Source organism: Anneissia japonica, unplaced genomic scaffold (assembly GCF_011630105.1).
Source record: "Anneissia japonica isolate Jap-2015-1 unplaced genomic scaffold, ASM1163010v1 scaffold4054_len1135799_cov195, whole genome shotgun sequence".
In the NCBI taxonomy this organism is placed as follows: Eukaryota; Metazoa; Echinodermata; class Crinoidea; order Comatulida; family Comatulidae; genus Anneissia; species Anneissia japonica.
Genome location: NW_022694605.1, coordinates 631,141 through 649,268, shown reverse-complemented (window position 1 = coordinate 649,268; position 18,128 = coordinate 631,141). Strand labels below are relative to the sequence as shown.

The 18,128-nt window shown below is 34.6% G+C and overlaps 1 protein-coding gene across 3 annotated transcripts in view; it reads right to left on the bottom strand.

Annotated features, from left to right (window-relative positions):
- The window catches only part of LOC117101102 (inner centromere protein A-like), a 72,933-nt gene that overhangs the window by 19,539 nt on the left and 35,266 nt on the right, over nt 1-18,128 (bottom strand). Inside the window, exons 1-2 of one of the 3 annotated variants that reach the window (XM_033240978.1) lie at nt 5,317-5,414; nt 3,748-3,792 (exon numbers count right to left, since the gene is read on the bottom strand). The exons of the other annotated variants lie outside the window; for them this stretch is intronic. Of the exons in view, the coding sequence (XP_033096869.1) occupies nt 3,748-3,762 (15 nt within the window). The 5' untranslated portion in view covers nt 3,763-3,792; nt 5,317-5,414. Of the gene's footprint in view, nt 1-3,747; nt 3,793-5,316; nt 5,415-18,128 lie in introns of those variants that run through there. 3 annotated transcript variants of the gene reach the window in all.

Genomic DNA, 18,128 nt, shown 5'->3' with positions numbered 1-18,128 from the left:
TGGTTGTTTAAAAAAGAGTGATTTAAAAACAAGCAAAAGAATCTTGAATGTTTTCCGTTGTTTAATGCTAAGCCAATGAAGGTCTTTAAGAATGGGAGTAATGTGTTTTTACGTGGAGTAAGTGAACATATCCTGGCAGCTGAATTTTGTACTTTCTGTAAACGATGAGTAACAAAATCAGGCAAACCGACAAGCAATGAATTACAATAATCTAACTTTAGTGGAAATAAAAGCTTGAACTAAAGTTTCAGTGAACTTGGAACTAAAGTACTTACGAATTCTCCAGATGTTATTTACAAACAGAGGAGACTGTTGGTATGTTTTCATACAATGATGACATAGATTCTTTATCATTTCATTTTAATTGGCCTATGAATGAGTTACAGTAAACTCACTTACAACTAATACAGTAATCTGCAATGCAAGTTGTACAGTTTAAGATTAAGATCCAATGTTTTATTTTATTTTATAGTATTCAAGTGCAATGTTTTGTTTTATTTCGTAGTATTTATGATTTCACAATTTTAATTTGATTTTTGACCGAATAATTTGGTAAAAAAAAAAAGAAGAAAAAAAGTTGTTCTACATTTATGTGTATGGAAAATGAGACTTTTTATACCTTGTTTTAACAAACTTATTTTTTAAAAGATTGTCAGAGGAGGCCAGGAAAAAAAATTGTATTCTTTTGACAAAAGCATCTAGGTAGAGAAAATAAAAATAACATTTTATTGATGGATAAAAAAATGTGTATGCAAGTTAAAAAGGTAAAAAGGGTGCCCCTTTTGCTTTCACCTGAGATTTTTTTTTTCTAAAATAAACATTTTTTTCTGGGTGACAAGTGCTCTAACTAGTTGTAAACATAAATTATATTTTTATTTGCATTCATTATAAGCTTCGCAAAACAAAGCATATACAGTAATGTGTTGTATTATCTACAATTCTTGACATGCATGTATGGACACATAAACATTATTAAACTACAGCGGCCACTCCATAAAAATTCACTTTACTGCCCAGTGCCTGAATACTAAACAATATGCAGGCTTTTTATCTTAGTTCTAATATTCTTGTTTAGTTTGTAGTTTATTTGTAATGTGTATTATATGGTTTACGCTCAAGCGGGCTCTCCACCTGTGGAGTGAGTGCCTACCCACTACCTTTTAGTGTACTGTATTACTCATACATTCACATACGAAAGCCGCAATGGCCCAGTTGGTTAATGTATCTGCATAGACAGCAGAAGGTCACAGGTTCGAATCCCGGTCGAGGACATTCATATAGGCATAATTTAATTTGATTTTTATAGTGTCTTTCAATTTTTTAAACAAATTTCCTTTCTGTTATTCCATTGTATATTTAAATGATGCACATCATTGAGTTGAGTGCCACCGATGTAGGTGAATAAAAAAAAGTGAAGTAAAAGTAGATTACAATAAGTTACATGTAAGTTACATACTGTAATACCCATAGTTTGGTCATGGTAGTACATAATGGGTTATTACCATACAATACAATTTTCAAAGGCCAGATATCTTTACATTGTTTTATGATAGAGAACATTTTGAAACTGATACATGTAGGTATTTCTAACACTTTGCCCAATTTAATCAACTGATCTGTCCACCAATACATCATCTGTTGCATAGCTTTAAATTAAATAAACAATTGCTATAGTTATTGCTAAGTGTAATATGATACAGTTGTGATACCGGGCTGCTTGAGTATTACTAATTGGTTGGTTGATCACTACAGACCTTTCATCCATTAAAAATAAACACACCAGATATTTTATTGTAACCCAGGTTTGCTTAAAAGGAATTTAGTCATAGTTCATTAAGCTGTTAAAGTTATATCATTTTGCATTCTTAAAACAAACATCGACCAGGACTACAACTAAATTACATCATGACATTTCGATGGTATTTTTGCATTCAGAAAATTTAATAACAACATACGTTGAAGTACTGTACCTGCTGCTACTTCGGGATCGTATTCAACACTCCACCAGTCCGGTTGTCTAGTGGTTATGACATTAGAATTGTGGAGGTCATGGGTTTGATTCCCATGTGAATTGCAGCACTTGCAAGATTTTTTACAAGCATATATTTTGGGTACAGACTACAGACCTGTACAGCTCCCACAAAAGAGAAATCATCATCTACAGTATAAAGTGTAAAAAGGTTAAATTGTCTGCTTAAAAAAAACAATGAAGCCTAGTGCCGTTGGGTCATCTATTGTTTACATCACCGTCACAAGAAAGCAAAACATTAAGACTCCTTCCCCCTCCCCAGTGAGAACACACAATGGAATAATGATTTTGTCACCAGAAACCATAGTCCAGTCCCCCCTAACAAAAGAGCACATGCTTAGTGTCAACATGGAGTCCATGGTGTCAAGCTCTCCTCTTTCTCCACCCCAGAGCATTTTTCACTTGTGTGAACTGATAATACAATGGACAGGCCCTTAAACACATTAAAAGACCTTTAAATCATAAGATTCCATGATCTCTTACTGTAACATTTGCAAAATTTGTAAAAAATTATCAAAATCATCATACAATTCACATTTCCCCCAAGAACTGTAAATTTTGTACATACAGTAGATCACTAGTAATTCAAGATTTCTTTTTTGGGGTCCAGATAACAAACTTTTTAATTAACACAATATTAAATGAAAAAGAAATTATATGAAGTAAGTAAAAGAAACACATTTATATCCAATTTTTAAAAGACTGCAAAGTGAATATTATAGTGCTGTGTTGATGAAGTTATTCCAAAGTCGGACAGAACAATAAAATGTTCCAATAACCAGATTAATTTTTCATTTTTGCAAGACCAAAGTGCTTCTTGTACATGAAATAGTCAGGAACAGTGCCTTTTAAGCATGTCAAAGAATATTGTGATGCCACCATCCAATTTAGTAATTTCATAACATCATCTACAGGTGTTCTCTGCATCCAAAGTGATATGGTAAGTCTGTTAATAGTAAAACCTCAAGTGAGTTATGATGAGCTACTTACTGCAATTTGATCATGAACTGTATTCAAACAACATTAAATCTAATGCATTTGCTACAGCACAAGAATTTTAGAGAAAAATTTACGAATAACACTGAAATGCTGGGATATTTTGGTATACAAATTCTCAATATGTACTGTATCTGTACTGTATATCCCAAGTCAAAAAGTATCAAATAATATTTAAAATTATCTACCCTAATTACAGTGGTGGTTGGCAGCCTGTCACTTCTGGTCAGAAATTTTGAGTGCTGGTTGGTGCTGACCAGTGTGGTAAGAAGTTAAGAAAGCTTGGGTTGATAACCAATGCCAGATGACTTCAGGGAGAATTGATGATACAGTACGGAAGTTGAGCGTTGGATACAATCCTACTTTTCTGGGAGACTTTTGAGACTTGGAACCCGGATTTTAAGCTCAATACCCATTTTTTCCAAAAATATACTGTATAACGATTCAATAAATAACATACATTACGGACCAAGTTAATTGCATTATTTACGTAGTAGAAGAAAAAAATCAAGGGAAGGCAGTTTGGCGCAGCGATTTAAATTCAGGTTGTTAACCTCGTTGTCAAGGGTTCAAACCACACGCTGACCATTTTGAGCCGGCCATGCTTAGTTACCCAAGCTTGCACTGTTGACAGGTTGTGAAGTGGCTCACACTACGTTTCAGCCCTACAGGTAGGTGCGAGCATTTCATGGCTTTCAAACCAAATAAATTGATGACATTACCATTGATGGCGACATTACTACAGTGTTGATGGAAATATCCGGCTACTAAAATAAAAAAAAAAACAAAACTGAAAATAATTGAAGAAGTCCGATTTGTTGATTGATAGAAATGCAGGATAGCCAGTTTGATTAGCTCACGGTATAACAGGGTCAGTGCATTGCTCCGAAGGTCCGTTGGTCCGAAATTAATATATTTGAAATATGAACAAAAAATATAAAACATATGAGAGTGTGATAGCTAACAGTAACAATACAAAATTATTGATTGTTGCAAGATGCTCAACTCTGCAACATCCTATGAGCAAAAAATTCACTTGACGTGAGGTATCAGGTATAATATAACCTTATTTTTAGACTTCATGTGAAACGAGATAATTACACATATTTAGGCTACTTTCACGCAGGCTCAACGTCAACTGGCCCACGATTCAGTGGCTTAGTTTGTTTTGTGATGTAAATAAGTTAGGCATAAATCAAGTATATAATATTATATAAAATTAATAAAGCTACATAGGCAGAGTGACAAAATAATATAAACAAATAAAAGGGTTGTAATCTGCCTTAGTAGAAATTTATATATATCACGCTGATGAAGTCCACAGGAGTGGACGAAATAATTGTTCAAAATAGTGTTTATTTACTTATCCTATCCTCCTTGAATTCTATACCTGTCTCTTATACACATCTTACGTACTGTATGTATAAATCAAATATAAGTATTCTTTAAAGCCAACAACAAAGCATAGATCACATTACAAAAATCACATACTGTAATATACTGTATAATTATAAAAATAAAGAATCACTCAAGGAAGCAGATCAGAAATGCATTCTGTGGTCAAGAACGTCCCTAAATTAAAGGCGGCCAAAGAGCCCAGCTGACATAACAAACGATTTCAATAAGTATCATAACAATTATTCTTGTAAAACCAGGTCACTAAAATTAGGAACATTCGGACCAATGGGCCTTCAGAGAAAAGACCCTTCGGACCAATGGGCCTTCGGACCAAAGGTACTCACCCAACTAAAATTAGGAACTTTGGACCAAAGACCCGGCTTCGAACTAACAGGCCTTCGGACAAATGGGCCCGCCGTCAGACCAAAGACCCTTCGGACCAAAGGTACGCACCCGGTATAACAACGTGGTGTCCTTTCTATAATATAATTAGAGACCTACTTGTACTGTATCTCTGTTCAAATATTTTCTGGATGTGCTTACAGTTTTAGTCTGTCATTGATTGGACTTCAACAATGATGAAAGGTTGTAGTTGTATAGAATGTGAGCTTCACTAATTTGATATCTCTTTTCTACAATATGTATACACAACATAATACAAGCAAACTTCAGAATGTCATTGCCTATTTGCTTCATTGCCTATTTGCTAAATAGGCTTAACTACCTGTTTCTTAATAGCAGTTCTCTTGCAAAAATTGTTAATTACCCAACAAGACAATTGATGGGTAGGACGTGTAGCCTAATATTACATCTTCAACTTGCAAAACATACAACCTCGAACAAAAATCGTAATCAAACCATCATTACATGTAGCCCTATATAGAAAAACATACCTTCAAGTCAAACTTTAAGTGACAGGTAACTAGATAGACAAGGTAGATACGAAAATAAGTATCCACTGACGATCACCTGCAGACACACATTCAAGAACTCGAGTCTGTCTTCTGGATGTAAGGTTGATAGTTATTGATTTGTAACAACAATGGTTATCAAAAGGTTGGTACCAAAATTGATCAGGGTAACACACTAAAATATTGACTGCAAGTACATCTAGTTACAATTAATGTAAAACAATTGATGGGCTCATATAAAGCCCCATGATTTATTACAATATTAAACAGTTTACTCACACTAAAAAAAATCAATAAATTGTGAGACTGTTTATTAACAGATATAAAGCGTTACCCATGACGGGAATGGACTATGCCGATACAGCTGAGATTCATCACCCAATTGTGTGTACATAAGGAAGAGCGATATCAATACGGTATTGTCATTTAAAGTAGCATTATATACCCTTTCTGTAAGCAATTGCAGATAATTTGTAGTTGTGCTAGTGTAGACACAGAATGAAAATAATACGCAAAGCTGCCAAGCATAACAGAATGGTTACCTAGCAACATGCAACACAGGAACACGCTGATATTATAAGGTGGTAGGCCAAACTAGGGACATGTGTAGATTGCGAGGCTATAGAATATAATAAAGAGGCCTACAGTGCTGTTTAGGAAAAGACAAACCAACTTTCTCCTAACCACTTCTTTTACCCTAATGCGCGGTCACGTGACATAACTTGGGAATACTGTATATGAAAAACATTACAGTGCGATAGCATAGGAAAAGATAATGTTATGGTTGTGAAAACAACGACCCACATATGTTAACGTGAGAAGTAAATGGCTAGGAAAGGCAATACGATTGTTCAAAATAGTGTTTATTTACTTATCCTATCCTCCTTGAATTCTATACTTTGAAATTTAAGTGATCCTTCATAAACCGTAACTGGCCCTAACATTATTCAACACGCAGTTATAGCCATGTTGTACTTTTGCTGTTTTTTTTGTTTTCAGTTGTGTTCGCCATTGACAAGCCAAATTGTCGTCATCTCTCGTTTTATTTGTAGGACGGGTTATTAAGCTAATCAGCTTATAGAATCATGAACCTGTGAACCTGATGATAGTCATCTTACCTAGCAAAATTTGCAGATGGGCTGTCAGGGACAAAATAAAAACGTGTGTTTCGTTTAACACATTTTAACAATCATCATTTACTACGCTTAATTGTATATCAATATATCCTCCTACTTTTGCAAACACATCTTGCACAACTTAGGCCTACCAGTAATTACTTTGATGCACGCAGCATCAATTGCTAGCTTGAAAATAAGACTAATAATCAATAGAGTTCACACTTACTAAACACATGACGTCTGTTCAAATCAACACTGCCATGAATTCAATTGGGTATGTCAGTAGCACTTTTAAAAGACACCGTTCGATATTTTCTATTTGACCTAGATAGTATCATCTGAAAATTCATTAATGATCACGTACATGATGACAATTTCAGCTGCCTTCCCAGTGGCGGATCTACAGTAGGATTTAGAAATGGGGCGGGGATGGATAATGGGAGGTGAGGAGGCCCGAGGGGGATGGGGGTGGTTTTGGGAGGGCGTCCCTCACATTTGAGATTTTGTTCGGAATTAGTAGATTGCTGGACGATCTTAGGTGGCATCTGAAAAGAAGTACTGTAAGCTTAAAATAGAAAATGTATATTTTACCATAGTACACGAAGAGCACACGCAAGATGAGTGACCTTTATTTTTTTCTTCCACGGTTAACGAAGGTGGCTAGCCACCATATTCATTATTCACCTTCTCTAGATTCGCCACTGCTGCCACATAATGTAGACTTACCAGCAGTCGGGAAAGCCCAAAATTGGGTTGTAGAAAAACTTTGGTCATCGAGGAAATTTGAGTTTGTGGGTGAATTGGTAGGTTGCTTTAAAATATGTCTGTCTAAAAAGTTTTGCACTTTTACTTAAAAATTTACCAGGTAAATGAAGATATTAACTGTAATGTTTCTACTGTTTTGTTTTGAATATTTCCTTTGTATGCCGACTTCTTTGTACTATATGACTCTTTTTTAACAATGTTGGCATACAACAAGGCTGTGACCAATTGGAATGAGTAAAATGAAAAAAATTGGAACTTGGTGGCATGATTTCAACTCTGGTTTCGATCCAAGAGATCGGGGCCGGCGTTTCTCTGACAGAGACGGGCCAGTCTTTGACGGGGGCAGGGGTGGGGGTGGATCCAGAATTTTTCGAAGGGGCTAGTGGGGGAAAACAATGTCAGAATAGATGAGTAAGCAGCGCTATTTCAATATATCATTGATGTGGATTGAAGTTTAAAATTAAAATTTTGTGGCAAAACGGAGGAACGTTCCCCCATTCCCCTACTGGATCCGAGTCTAGGGTGTAAGGAGTGGGGCCTGGGTCTGCTAGCCCTATAGAAGGGCGGTCTAGGTAGACAATTTTATTGAGGTTAGAGTCTTACAATTACATCTAGAAATATTTTTAGACAAACATACTTCCAAAAAACATTTATTTATTTAAACATTTATTTATTTATGGCACGTCTCGACGGCCGGAAATGGCACTCTTAGACTTAAATTTGAGTAGATTTTTTTTCTAAATTTTTGTAAAATTTTGAAATATCTAGGGGTTTAATATATTAATTCAGTATTTATTTGACAATCGAATCGAGGTTATTCGTATTTTTGGAAGATGTCCAGGGTCAAAGCCTTTGATAATTATTAATTAATAACGTAAAAAATTTGATATATTGTAAACATTTAATTCAATTCTGTTTTATTCCACAAATGTCACAATTACATACATTTTACATATCACCTTATCATAGTATGTGGAAAAGGGTATCCCACCACAAGCATTGCACTATATGTGGGACCCTTAAAAGCTAAACTAAACAAAAAAGAAAACAAAAAAATGATGAATGAGTTGGTCTATCTATTGTTGCTTTTTTAAAGTATTGTTTTTAAATGAGAATTTATTCGCCGCATACGACAATTAAGGGAGACAAATATCCCAATGAATTTTGTTTATACTTTATACTTTAACATAAACTCTAGAGTAGTAGAAGTCATGAAAATATTCATGAAAAAGAATTAGAAGCGATTAATTACGAGCTTTCATCGATAAACGGTCAGCTTTATTTACAATTGAAAACTGGATGAATGTATCCGTTTAATAATTTTTATTTATTTATATTATTCTTTTTACCTGGTTATCCTGGGCCCCTGCCGGGCTAGGGCCCTGGCACTTGCCCCGGTTACCCCGGCCTCTCGGCGCCACTGGGACCAGGAAAACTATGGACGAATCTAAAATGCTGAAAATAAGTGCAGTTATTTCTAAGCCAGGCTGTGGCATGTGGTGCTGGTGCTGACTAACAAGAATTCCGTCGAGAAACGTCAATCGCTAAGCAGCTTGAGAATATAATTGTGCAACTACAGAAATTGGATACAATTGAAACTAAATTTAAAGCCGCTTTGAATAAAGAATGGATACTATAGAGCAAACTGTAAGTAAAACTAAAATATGCAGTTTTCGCAATTAGACATATGTCGAAGCACGAGAATCTGTAAAAACAGAAATGGTTGAATCAGAATAAGGAACAATATTATTCATGGAATTCCAGAGGATGTTAAAGGAAAACAAAATATTGAAATTTTCGCTGTGGAAAAATGTGAACTTCCATTGTCTTAAGGCCAACTCAGCGTCGGCCGACGCAGCCCGACCCGATTTATCATCGGGGACAGTCTTAAGCCGTCGTGAGAAATATTAAACATGTTTAATATTCCACGACGCGACTGCCCCCGACGCACACCATCGCGTCTGCGTTTAACTCACACAGACCCGACGCGACAACAAATCACGTCGGGCTGCGTCGTACGACACTGTCTGAGTTGGCCTTTAGACATTGAACACTGAATTAGTTCACACTACGTTCTGGAGAACGGGGACACCGAATACAATCTTAGTACGAACGGTATGAATGGGCAAGAACGTCGACCATGTTTAAAGTTCTATCCCGTTCTACCCGTTCAAAAATAGGACTGGGTAAAAGTTCTTATTTCGAACGAGGTCGATTGATAGTAATTGTTATTGTCGTGATGGAATAGACAATAACTTGATATACGTCAGGAGAATCATGCGAGATTGCCGTGGCCTACTGTTAACGGAATTGCCATTTCTGCGGACATGCTATGAACGGGTCAAAAGCAAGCTGAACGTCGTTGCGAACGAGGGAAAATAGAAAATAGGAGTACGATCCAACACCGATGTTGTTACGTTCACCCTGTCCTGCCCGTTCTCAGACAGACCTAAGCCTACTACATTTGATTACGTCTTCACTTACGCAGTGTTAACCAGTTTATCAGTTTGTGATAGGCCTACGTTGCTATCCAGTTCTAAAAAGTTCTAAAAAGTTCTAAGTTTTTATTCAGATCTACTCGTTTCGATACTACATTGTCAGTACGTTCAATCCGTTTTTAGTCAGATCTACTCGTTTATACTACATTTTAACTAACGTCCACGTCGTTTGCAGTCGGATCAGCAACGTTTTTTGGTATAAATACTGCAGATCAATGATGCTCTCCTCATCTAGAAATAAACTTTATGACTGAATTGTAATATTTTACCATCGAGCAAATCCAAGTGCTGTCAACACTAAATATGACGAATATTGGTTTCCTGCAACCGATGGTGGAAGCAGGGCAACAATATGAAGAGAATGTGAAAAAGAAAAAGAACAGAGAAGAATTAAAACATGTTGGGTGAGAGACTGGCTGAATCCTGAGAGGAGATTAACCATAGGACAATATAATCAGCTGATAGAGGAGCTGCGTCTGGGTGATGAAAGGTCCTTCCACAACTTTCTCAGAATTATCCCAGCTCCGCTCCCTTGCCCCTTCTGTTTCCCGCCTCTCCCAAATGGCATGTTCACCGATGGAAGTGCTGAATCGAAATGAGAACGGGCTAGATATGGATCGCATTATAGCAGATCGGGCTGGAACAAGATCCAGATCCCCGTTCTGAATGTGTTATGCGAACGGGGTAACGGGTTGAGGATGGGTTGAAACTTGTTAATAACGGACTACAAACGACATTAAACGTGCGCTGTGCGAACGTTGCAATCGTTATGCACTTACTTCAAACTGAGTTGTGCCCTAGTAAAAGCCAAAATTACACGTTTCAACCCGTCTTCATCCCGTTTCATGAAATTTTCAGAACGGGCAGTCGTCACAGAAAATTCGACAGTGGCTATCGGCACTGCCGCAGTGCGAAAAAAAAAAGCTGCTGTTTTCTTTCGGCACTGCCGCAGTGCGAAGAACTGCAGTTTTCTATCAGCACTGTCACAGTCGAAAAGGTGCTGCGTAATCGAAATTAATATTCTGATTGACAGATGAATACATTATTGTATCAATAATTGATTAGGTCTAGCCCTATATTATTAGGGAGGTTTCGCAAGCTAACGACAGCGAATACGGTTACGTCAACAAATGTTTAGTCAGTCCATGTTCCCTGGCCCATCCCCTACGGTAGCATATCTGTCACGTAGGCCATTAATGCCTTTGACATGAATAAACGATCATATTGAACTCATGAATTGTCAAGAATGTTTTAGGCACACATGACGATAATGCTAATTATTAATTATTATTAATGCTGATTATTTATTATTGTTTTCGTAAGGTTGCGAAATCTCCCTATCGGTTATTGGTCAGAATAATTAGCGTCAAAACAACCGTCAACATATTAACTAGCGTCAAAAACCGTCAACATAGGCTAAGGTTTACTAATTGTTACAATTAATGAAAATTTTTTTCTAATTATTATTATTTCTAATTATTATTATTATTATTATTAATCAGAGAGAATCACTGGGAACTTTTACTTAAAACCACCACACCATTTGGACTCAATATTAGGAACGTTCTCCCAGTACACTAAATTAAACTGTTACTAAATTGTTAGTATTTAATATAATTATAAACTTATTATTTTTATCGTCGCTATTCCTATGAACCGAACAAATACGAAGAAAAATAGAAAAATGCAAATTTTTGACCTGAAAAAATCGTAGCAGGATTCTTGTATTTGATTTCAAATATATTAATAAATTGTAGTTATAGGTCACAATATTTATATCAATCTATTAATTAATTATTAATTAACTAATTAAGATATTAATTAAGATATATTAATTAATATATTAATTAAGATATTCATTAGTTCGTGTGAAAATTATTTACACAATAATATTGCAGTTTATTTATACGGTATTTCGACGGACGTTCGTCACCTCCTGTGAATTATCCTGAGCTCTGCTTATCGAAAACACGCGGTATTCGCGCGATTGTATTTATCATTTGCATACACGAAAACACATTGGCGATGTTTTTGGTTTAATTCTTAAACTTACATCCAGCGTTAGGCTCACTTAATTGTTTAAATGCTTAAATCATTGAAAACATAAATCATATGGATAAATTATCATAGAATTTACAATAAAACTTTCAATTTATAAGATTATTTTTTTAAACAAACATATTTTACATATTATCATAATGGATTTAAAATGCTGAATCATTATTAATGGTACATACCTATTTAAAAAAAAGGGTTCGAAAACTGAAGCAGGCCGGAGTGACATACCGTACCTATTATATTTCTATAAATAACCAATCTCATTAATCAAACTATCGTAAATAGGCCTATTAAAGTATTATTAAATCATTATTAAAGTATTATTCTAGCACTGTTATTATTATTATTATTATTATTATTATTATTATTATTATTATTATTATTATTATCCACTCGAAATGTTTTAAAAGCCCGATAAACGAGTTTGTTTACATTCTTCAATAATCAAAGTTCGTCGACCATGCAGTGCTGCTAAGCAAACCTGTAATTTTTTCTGCACGTTTACAAATATTTCTAGCTTTTTAACACATGTTAATTGCTCAACATCTATTAAAAATGTTGAAGTAACTCATTTTAATGTATTGTATATCATGTTTATTTTATAACTTAAAGTTCCAAATTATTAAATATGTATACTTTTTTGAACATTTTCAATCTTAAAATAGGGATTGGCTTCTCATAATATAATCAATTGGAACAACATTAATTATTCTATGCCTTATATTTGGTGGTTGGCGTAAATGTTAATTTTATGCTATTTTAAAAACGTGTGGTAAGACGTGAAAAATAAATTGAAAAAGCAAAATGATCAGTATAGATTTAGAAAATGCCTATTAATCTGCTATAGTGCTTCGAAATAGAGGCAAGAGTACTAGTAAGAAAAAGTACCGTAATGAAAGGATAATTTAAAATTGAATTTTAGGAACTTGAAGGCCAAAACTGTCAAGAAACATGTGAATTAGTATTGACACTGGTAATGCTGATGAAACAGTTCCCGTACTAGTCGTTGTTGTGTGTAATATATGTGTGCCGATGTGCATGCTAAAAACAGAAGTACACTTCTCTCAGAAAGAGCAGGGACGGTGTCTCGTTCTACTACCCAATTCACTCACGAGGACCCCTGGAAATACGTGTTTATTTAAGGTTTAGGGTTATGGTATTAAGCACAGTATAAATATTTGATGTATTGGTAAGTTAAACTATTGAGAATTCCACATCAATTTGTCCTTGTAAATATTGTCATGAGCACTATTACATATCTTTAATAACAAAATCAATATTTATGGATATCATCTTCCAGGTGGACTGAACAATTTTGTCTATGAAACAATAACAAATCATTATCTCGGTTATTTCCGCTATTACTCAACTTAGATATTCTGAACTGCGAAATCGGTAAATGGAAAAACCGTACTGAAAATCTAAAGGAATAGTCCTTTCAAGTCAACATAGAGCACATAAAGGTGATAGCTAAATAATAATATACACCTCTGGTTCTGGTAATAAATACGTGACGTTTGGATTACCATCGGTGACCATTTTTATTTTTTTAGAAGGTACCGGTAGTCATGAGAAAAATAAAGGCATCTAGAAAAAAAATGAAGAAATACTTAAATATCATGATCTAAAAAAGAAAAGAATATTGAAATTTGTTGAAAAGATAATAATGTGCTTATTTTGTTTTACCTGTCATCTCAAAATTCTCTCAACAACAGTGCCAGCTTATGTCTGCATATTTACATAAGGTTGAGCGGTTCAGTAATTACCTAGGAATGTTTTTTAACGAAACGCTCCACTTGTTCAACTTGGGCCCGTCTTTTATTAACTGGGTTAAAGTTTTATACAGTGATACAGAATGTATTATTACAAACAATGGTTGGCTCTCAAAGAGCTTCAAAATGCACAGAGGTATCAGGCAAGGTTGTCCTCTGTCTTCTCTGTTATTCATAATGGTTGTCGAAGTCATGGCTAATGAAATAAAAAATGACAAATCTATTAATGGTATTATGTTAGCAAATACTGAAGAAAACAATACTATAGAATTAAAGATGGCACAGCTGGCCGACGATACCGTTTTATTTGTAAAAGACAAAAATATTATTAAGAAGTGTATTGATAAGATTTAAAAATTTGGAATGGTCTCTGGGGTGATTTTTAACAGAGATAAGACAAACGCAATGTTGTTAGGGCATTCTGAATTAAGAAAAGACAATCTTCTTGGTATTAGATGGGTACATGATGCTTTTAAGGTGCTTGGAATTTATGTTGGCCACGATAAAACGCTTTGTTTTGAAAGAAACTGGTCTGAAAAATTGATTCCTTTAAGCATACTCTAAACCCATGGAGAAAAAGAAACCTAACCTTTTTTGGTAAAATCACAATTTTAAAATCGCTTGGGCTATCAAAACTCGTCTATAATGCGAGAATTATTGACACATCCGAGTCTGTTATAAAGGATGTTGAGAGTATTATTTATGAATTTCTTTGGGATAAAAAAATCGAAAAAATAAAAAGGAAAATTTTAATCAATGATTATGAACATGGCGGTTTAAAAGTTCATTACACATAGTTTGGCTTAAGCGTTTGTTTAATGAGGATAATTCCAAATGGAAGTGTTTGCCTCTTATGTATTATAACAAAATTGGCCCAAAATACGTAATTAAGAAAGTATCACATTTGAATTTTAAAGGGCATGCTCTTAAAGGTATACCAACGATATATATTTCAATCTTAACTGCTTTAGCTCAGCTCAATGAAAGTATTGCTCAGCACCCGACATGTTATGATGAGGTTGTCGAGCAGCAAATATGGGGAAATAAAATGATTAAATATAATGGCTTCTCATTACTGTACAGAAACTGGATTAGATCCGGTATTAACAAAATAAAAGATGTTGTAACCATCAATAGGTTATGTAACACAACAGAGTTGCTTACAGTGTTGAAAGGAAAAGCTAATTGGGTCTCTGAATTTTCTTTTTTACTTACGGCAATTCCACAAGAATGGAAAGATAGAATTCATAAAAAAAATGTTGAAAGCATGGACAAAAATATTAAACCCATTCAAGACTGGTGCAATATGAGTAGTAAAAAAATATATCTATGTTTCATCAGAACAAAAGTGTCTAGAACCTGTAAGATGTCAAATAAAATGAGACCAATACTTTAATACTTCAGTTGACTGGTTTTTAACATGGGAAAGGAAAGTTAAACATATCAAGGAAAACAAACTTAAACAACTAAACTTTAAATTGTTGCATAATTTAGTGCCCACTAAAAAAAGGCTTTGTACGTGGAAGTTATATGAGTCAGATAAATGTGAAACATGTAAAGTTGTTGAAGATGATGAACATTTATTATTTAGTTGTACTGAAGAAAGCATGCTATGGGAATATACAAATAGTGTAACCGTCAACAGATTTGGTATCGAAGCTACTTTTAAAAACATTGGTTTTTTTTTTAGGTACGGGAAATATTGATGTTGATTACCTGTTTTCGGTCGGCTTATACAGTGTTTATAAAGCTAACGTTTTAAAAAATCTTAACAAGTGGAACCATAGGTCGCTCTTTACACTTTAACACAGAAAAATATAAGAAAATGGTTTTAATTCTTTTTTTCCAAAAATCAAATTATTAAAATTGTACATGAAAAGGAATCTCTTTTATACCATAACTCTATTTTTATATGATGTAAAATATTGATGTTGATGAGCAATACATGCTGTAAATTGTACTACTGAATTGATGAATAAAAGTGGGATGAACCCACAAAAGAGAGAGAGAAAAAAACCTATGAACAAAGTGTAATTAAATATAGATAGAAGTGTTAATGACACTCAGACACCTGCAAATGCGCTATTATTGGGTTTAGTAAAGGTACAAATCAATTTTACCAAGTGAAAGTGTGAACAGACCCTACAGGTTGAAAACCATATCCAAACAGGAAATGACATTCACTTCAATTCAGGTACAATACATTAATTTCAGATTTAAATTAACAAGTGTGAAACACAAAATGACATGTGTAGAGAATAATAAGTTAAGTATGGATGAGAGCATAGTACGCTCGCTGTGAGCGTCAATGATAGAGGCGCCCTTAGACGAAGCTAGGGGAGGAGGATTCCTGCTAACGTTTGTATGCTCTTTTATTGGACCATTCTGGAGTGTCAATCAAACTTAACAACTGAGCCAAGAACGCAAGTACAGGTCTCACACATTGTTTTTCTAAGGTCGCGGCGCTACTAATTTCACCATTTAACAACAAAAAATTACGAGCCTAACGGCCCAAGGCGCGACTAATAATTTCACCAGTTTGAGGTTTTACACCTCACTCTATAAGTAGGCCTACTAGTGTAGTACCTGGTAATAAAGAGCCTAGAAAAAGAGACTAACAATAATGTTTTCAATGTATACCGTACACTTCGATGTACCTGTATATTGGATAATATGTAATTTGAATGAATAGAATTTTTAATAATAATTTTGTAAGTTGAATATAATAGTTTAATCAGGTTGTATTGCGTTTATATTTAATTATTATTATCATTACTATCGAAATATTGAATCCCGACACGATCGCGTGCGTTTATATTTAAATTCATGGACTTTGTGCATCTTATCTTATGGTTATTGTTCCATTTAGAAAAAATATATATTATATTATGACTTCACATTTATAGATTAGGCTCTATATTTTTCCACTTCCTAAGATTTTGTAGGTTACAGTATATAATTTTTTTTCAGTTTTGACCTTACTTTTTTACCCTTTTTTTTGTATTTCTTAAGTCATTTTATAATAATAGGCCCAATAACCACAATAATTTAATATCACATATTTTACCATTTGCAGTGGCGGATCCAGGAATTTGAAATAGACGGGGCCCAGAGGACTTTCAAAGATGGAGGGTCTATAATACCCCACACCCCACCATATTAGGATAAGTTTGATTGTCGCGAATTCATTCAATTTAATTCGAAACGTTCGATTTTCAGCTGTTTTCGCTATTTTCCGCACATTTCCCTTCATAACTTTACTTATACTTGTCCGATTTTCGTCATTGTTCTTTTATCCTATTCCAAATTTAATAACAGTTTTAGTAATCTTAATTTTAATCCATAAGATTGCCAAATATCGTCGGACTAATTTTGTAACCGTGGTTTTTCAATTTTTTCCGTGTAAAACCTACGGTTTTAGCAGAAATGTGGTGAACCGCCCGAAGTTTTTTTGTAGTAGCTCCGCTGATATTGGGCGGATTTTCGGCATTGTTGTGTCAACATGTAGCTTTATTTATTACCTACAACATATGTAAAAATTAAATTGATTGGTTAATAAATGACGTCGAACTTGTTATTTTAGTAAGAATCAATCAGTAGCAAGTCAGTTTAGAAGCCAATGCTTTAATGATAGCGAACGAGTATTCGACCGTATTGTCGAGCAGAAGGAGCTTAACTTTGGAGTCAAAATTTAGAATGTTATTTGCATTATCTTTAAATATTATTTGATTTTTAGTTTGTGCATGTGTAGGTGAACACATAGATATATTTTTAATGTATTTACATAACAAATGTAGTAGTTATGACAGTATATAAATGACGATATTCTGCTAGGCCCACGTATTCTCCTCGGCGAAGCTTCGGTTTCAGGGATCTGATAATCAGACCATACCATTTTCTATGGGTTATGCAAGTGCATGGTATAAGCATCTGTAATATGCACATTTGTACAATGTTTAAAAAAAATGTATACCTACTGAAGTATAATAATAATATTACTTCTTCGTTTATTATAAAGTACTATGAGCTTGCACCTACAACTTTTTCTACATTCACACAAACTACCCCTATTTTCAATGGTACAATTCGCACGCTTCAAGGACCAGCCATTGAATTCGCTCCGATGCGATGAGGGGATTATCAAACCCTACGCAAAGGCAATTTTGATCAACTGGGTGATCAAACTTATCTAGAAAATTTATGATTATGCGCCACCTCTAGAGGCCGGAAATGGACTCACTTTAGGACTCAAAATTTGAGTAGAATTTTCTGGGGTTTTTTTTTTTTTGAATTTTGAATCCCCCACCTCCTTCAATTCACCACTGATTTGTCCAGAACATCAACTTGAAGAAATTCTGTCCTCTATCATCGCCCACAAATCGGCCATTGCAGATCATGTCTTTGCGATTACAAGAAAAATCAAAGAATCACTTTAGACGCAAAACAAGCAACAATATTAATCGGGATCAAGGAGGGCATGATCCCAGCCACATATACGAAGGCCAACAGTACAGCCTGGCATAACAAGGTCCCCGGAGCATGAACAATAAGGCGTCATTTGCGTGGTCAATATATATATATAT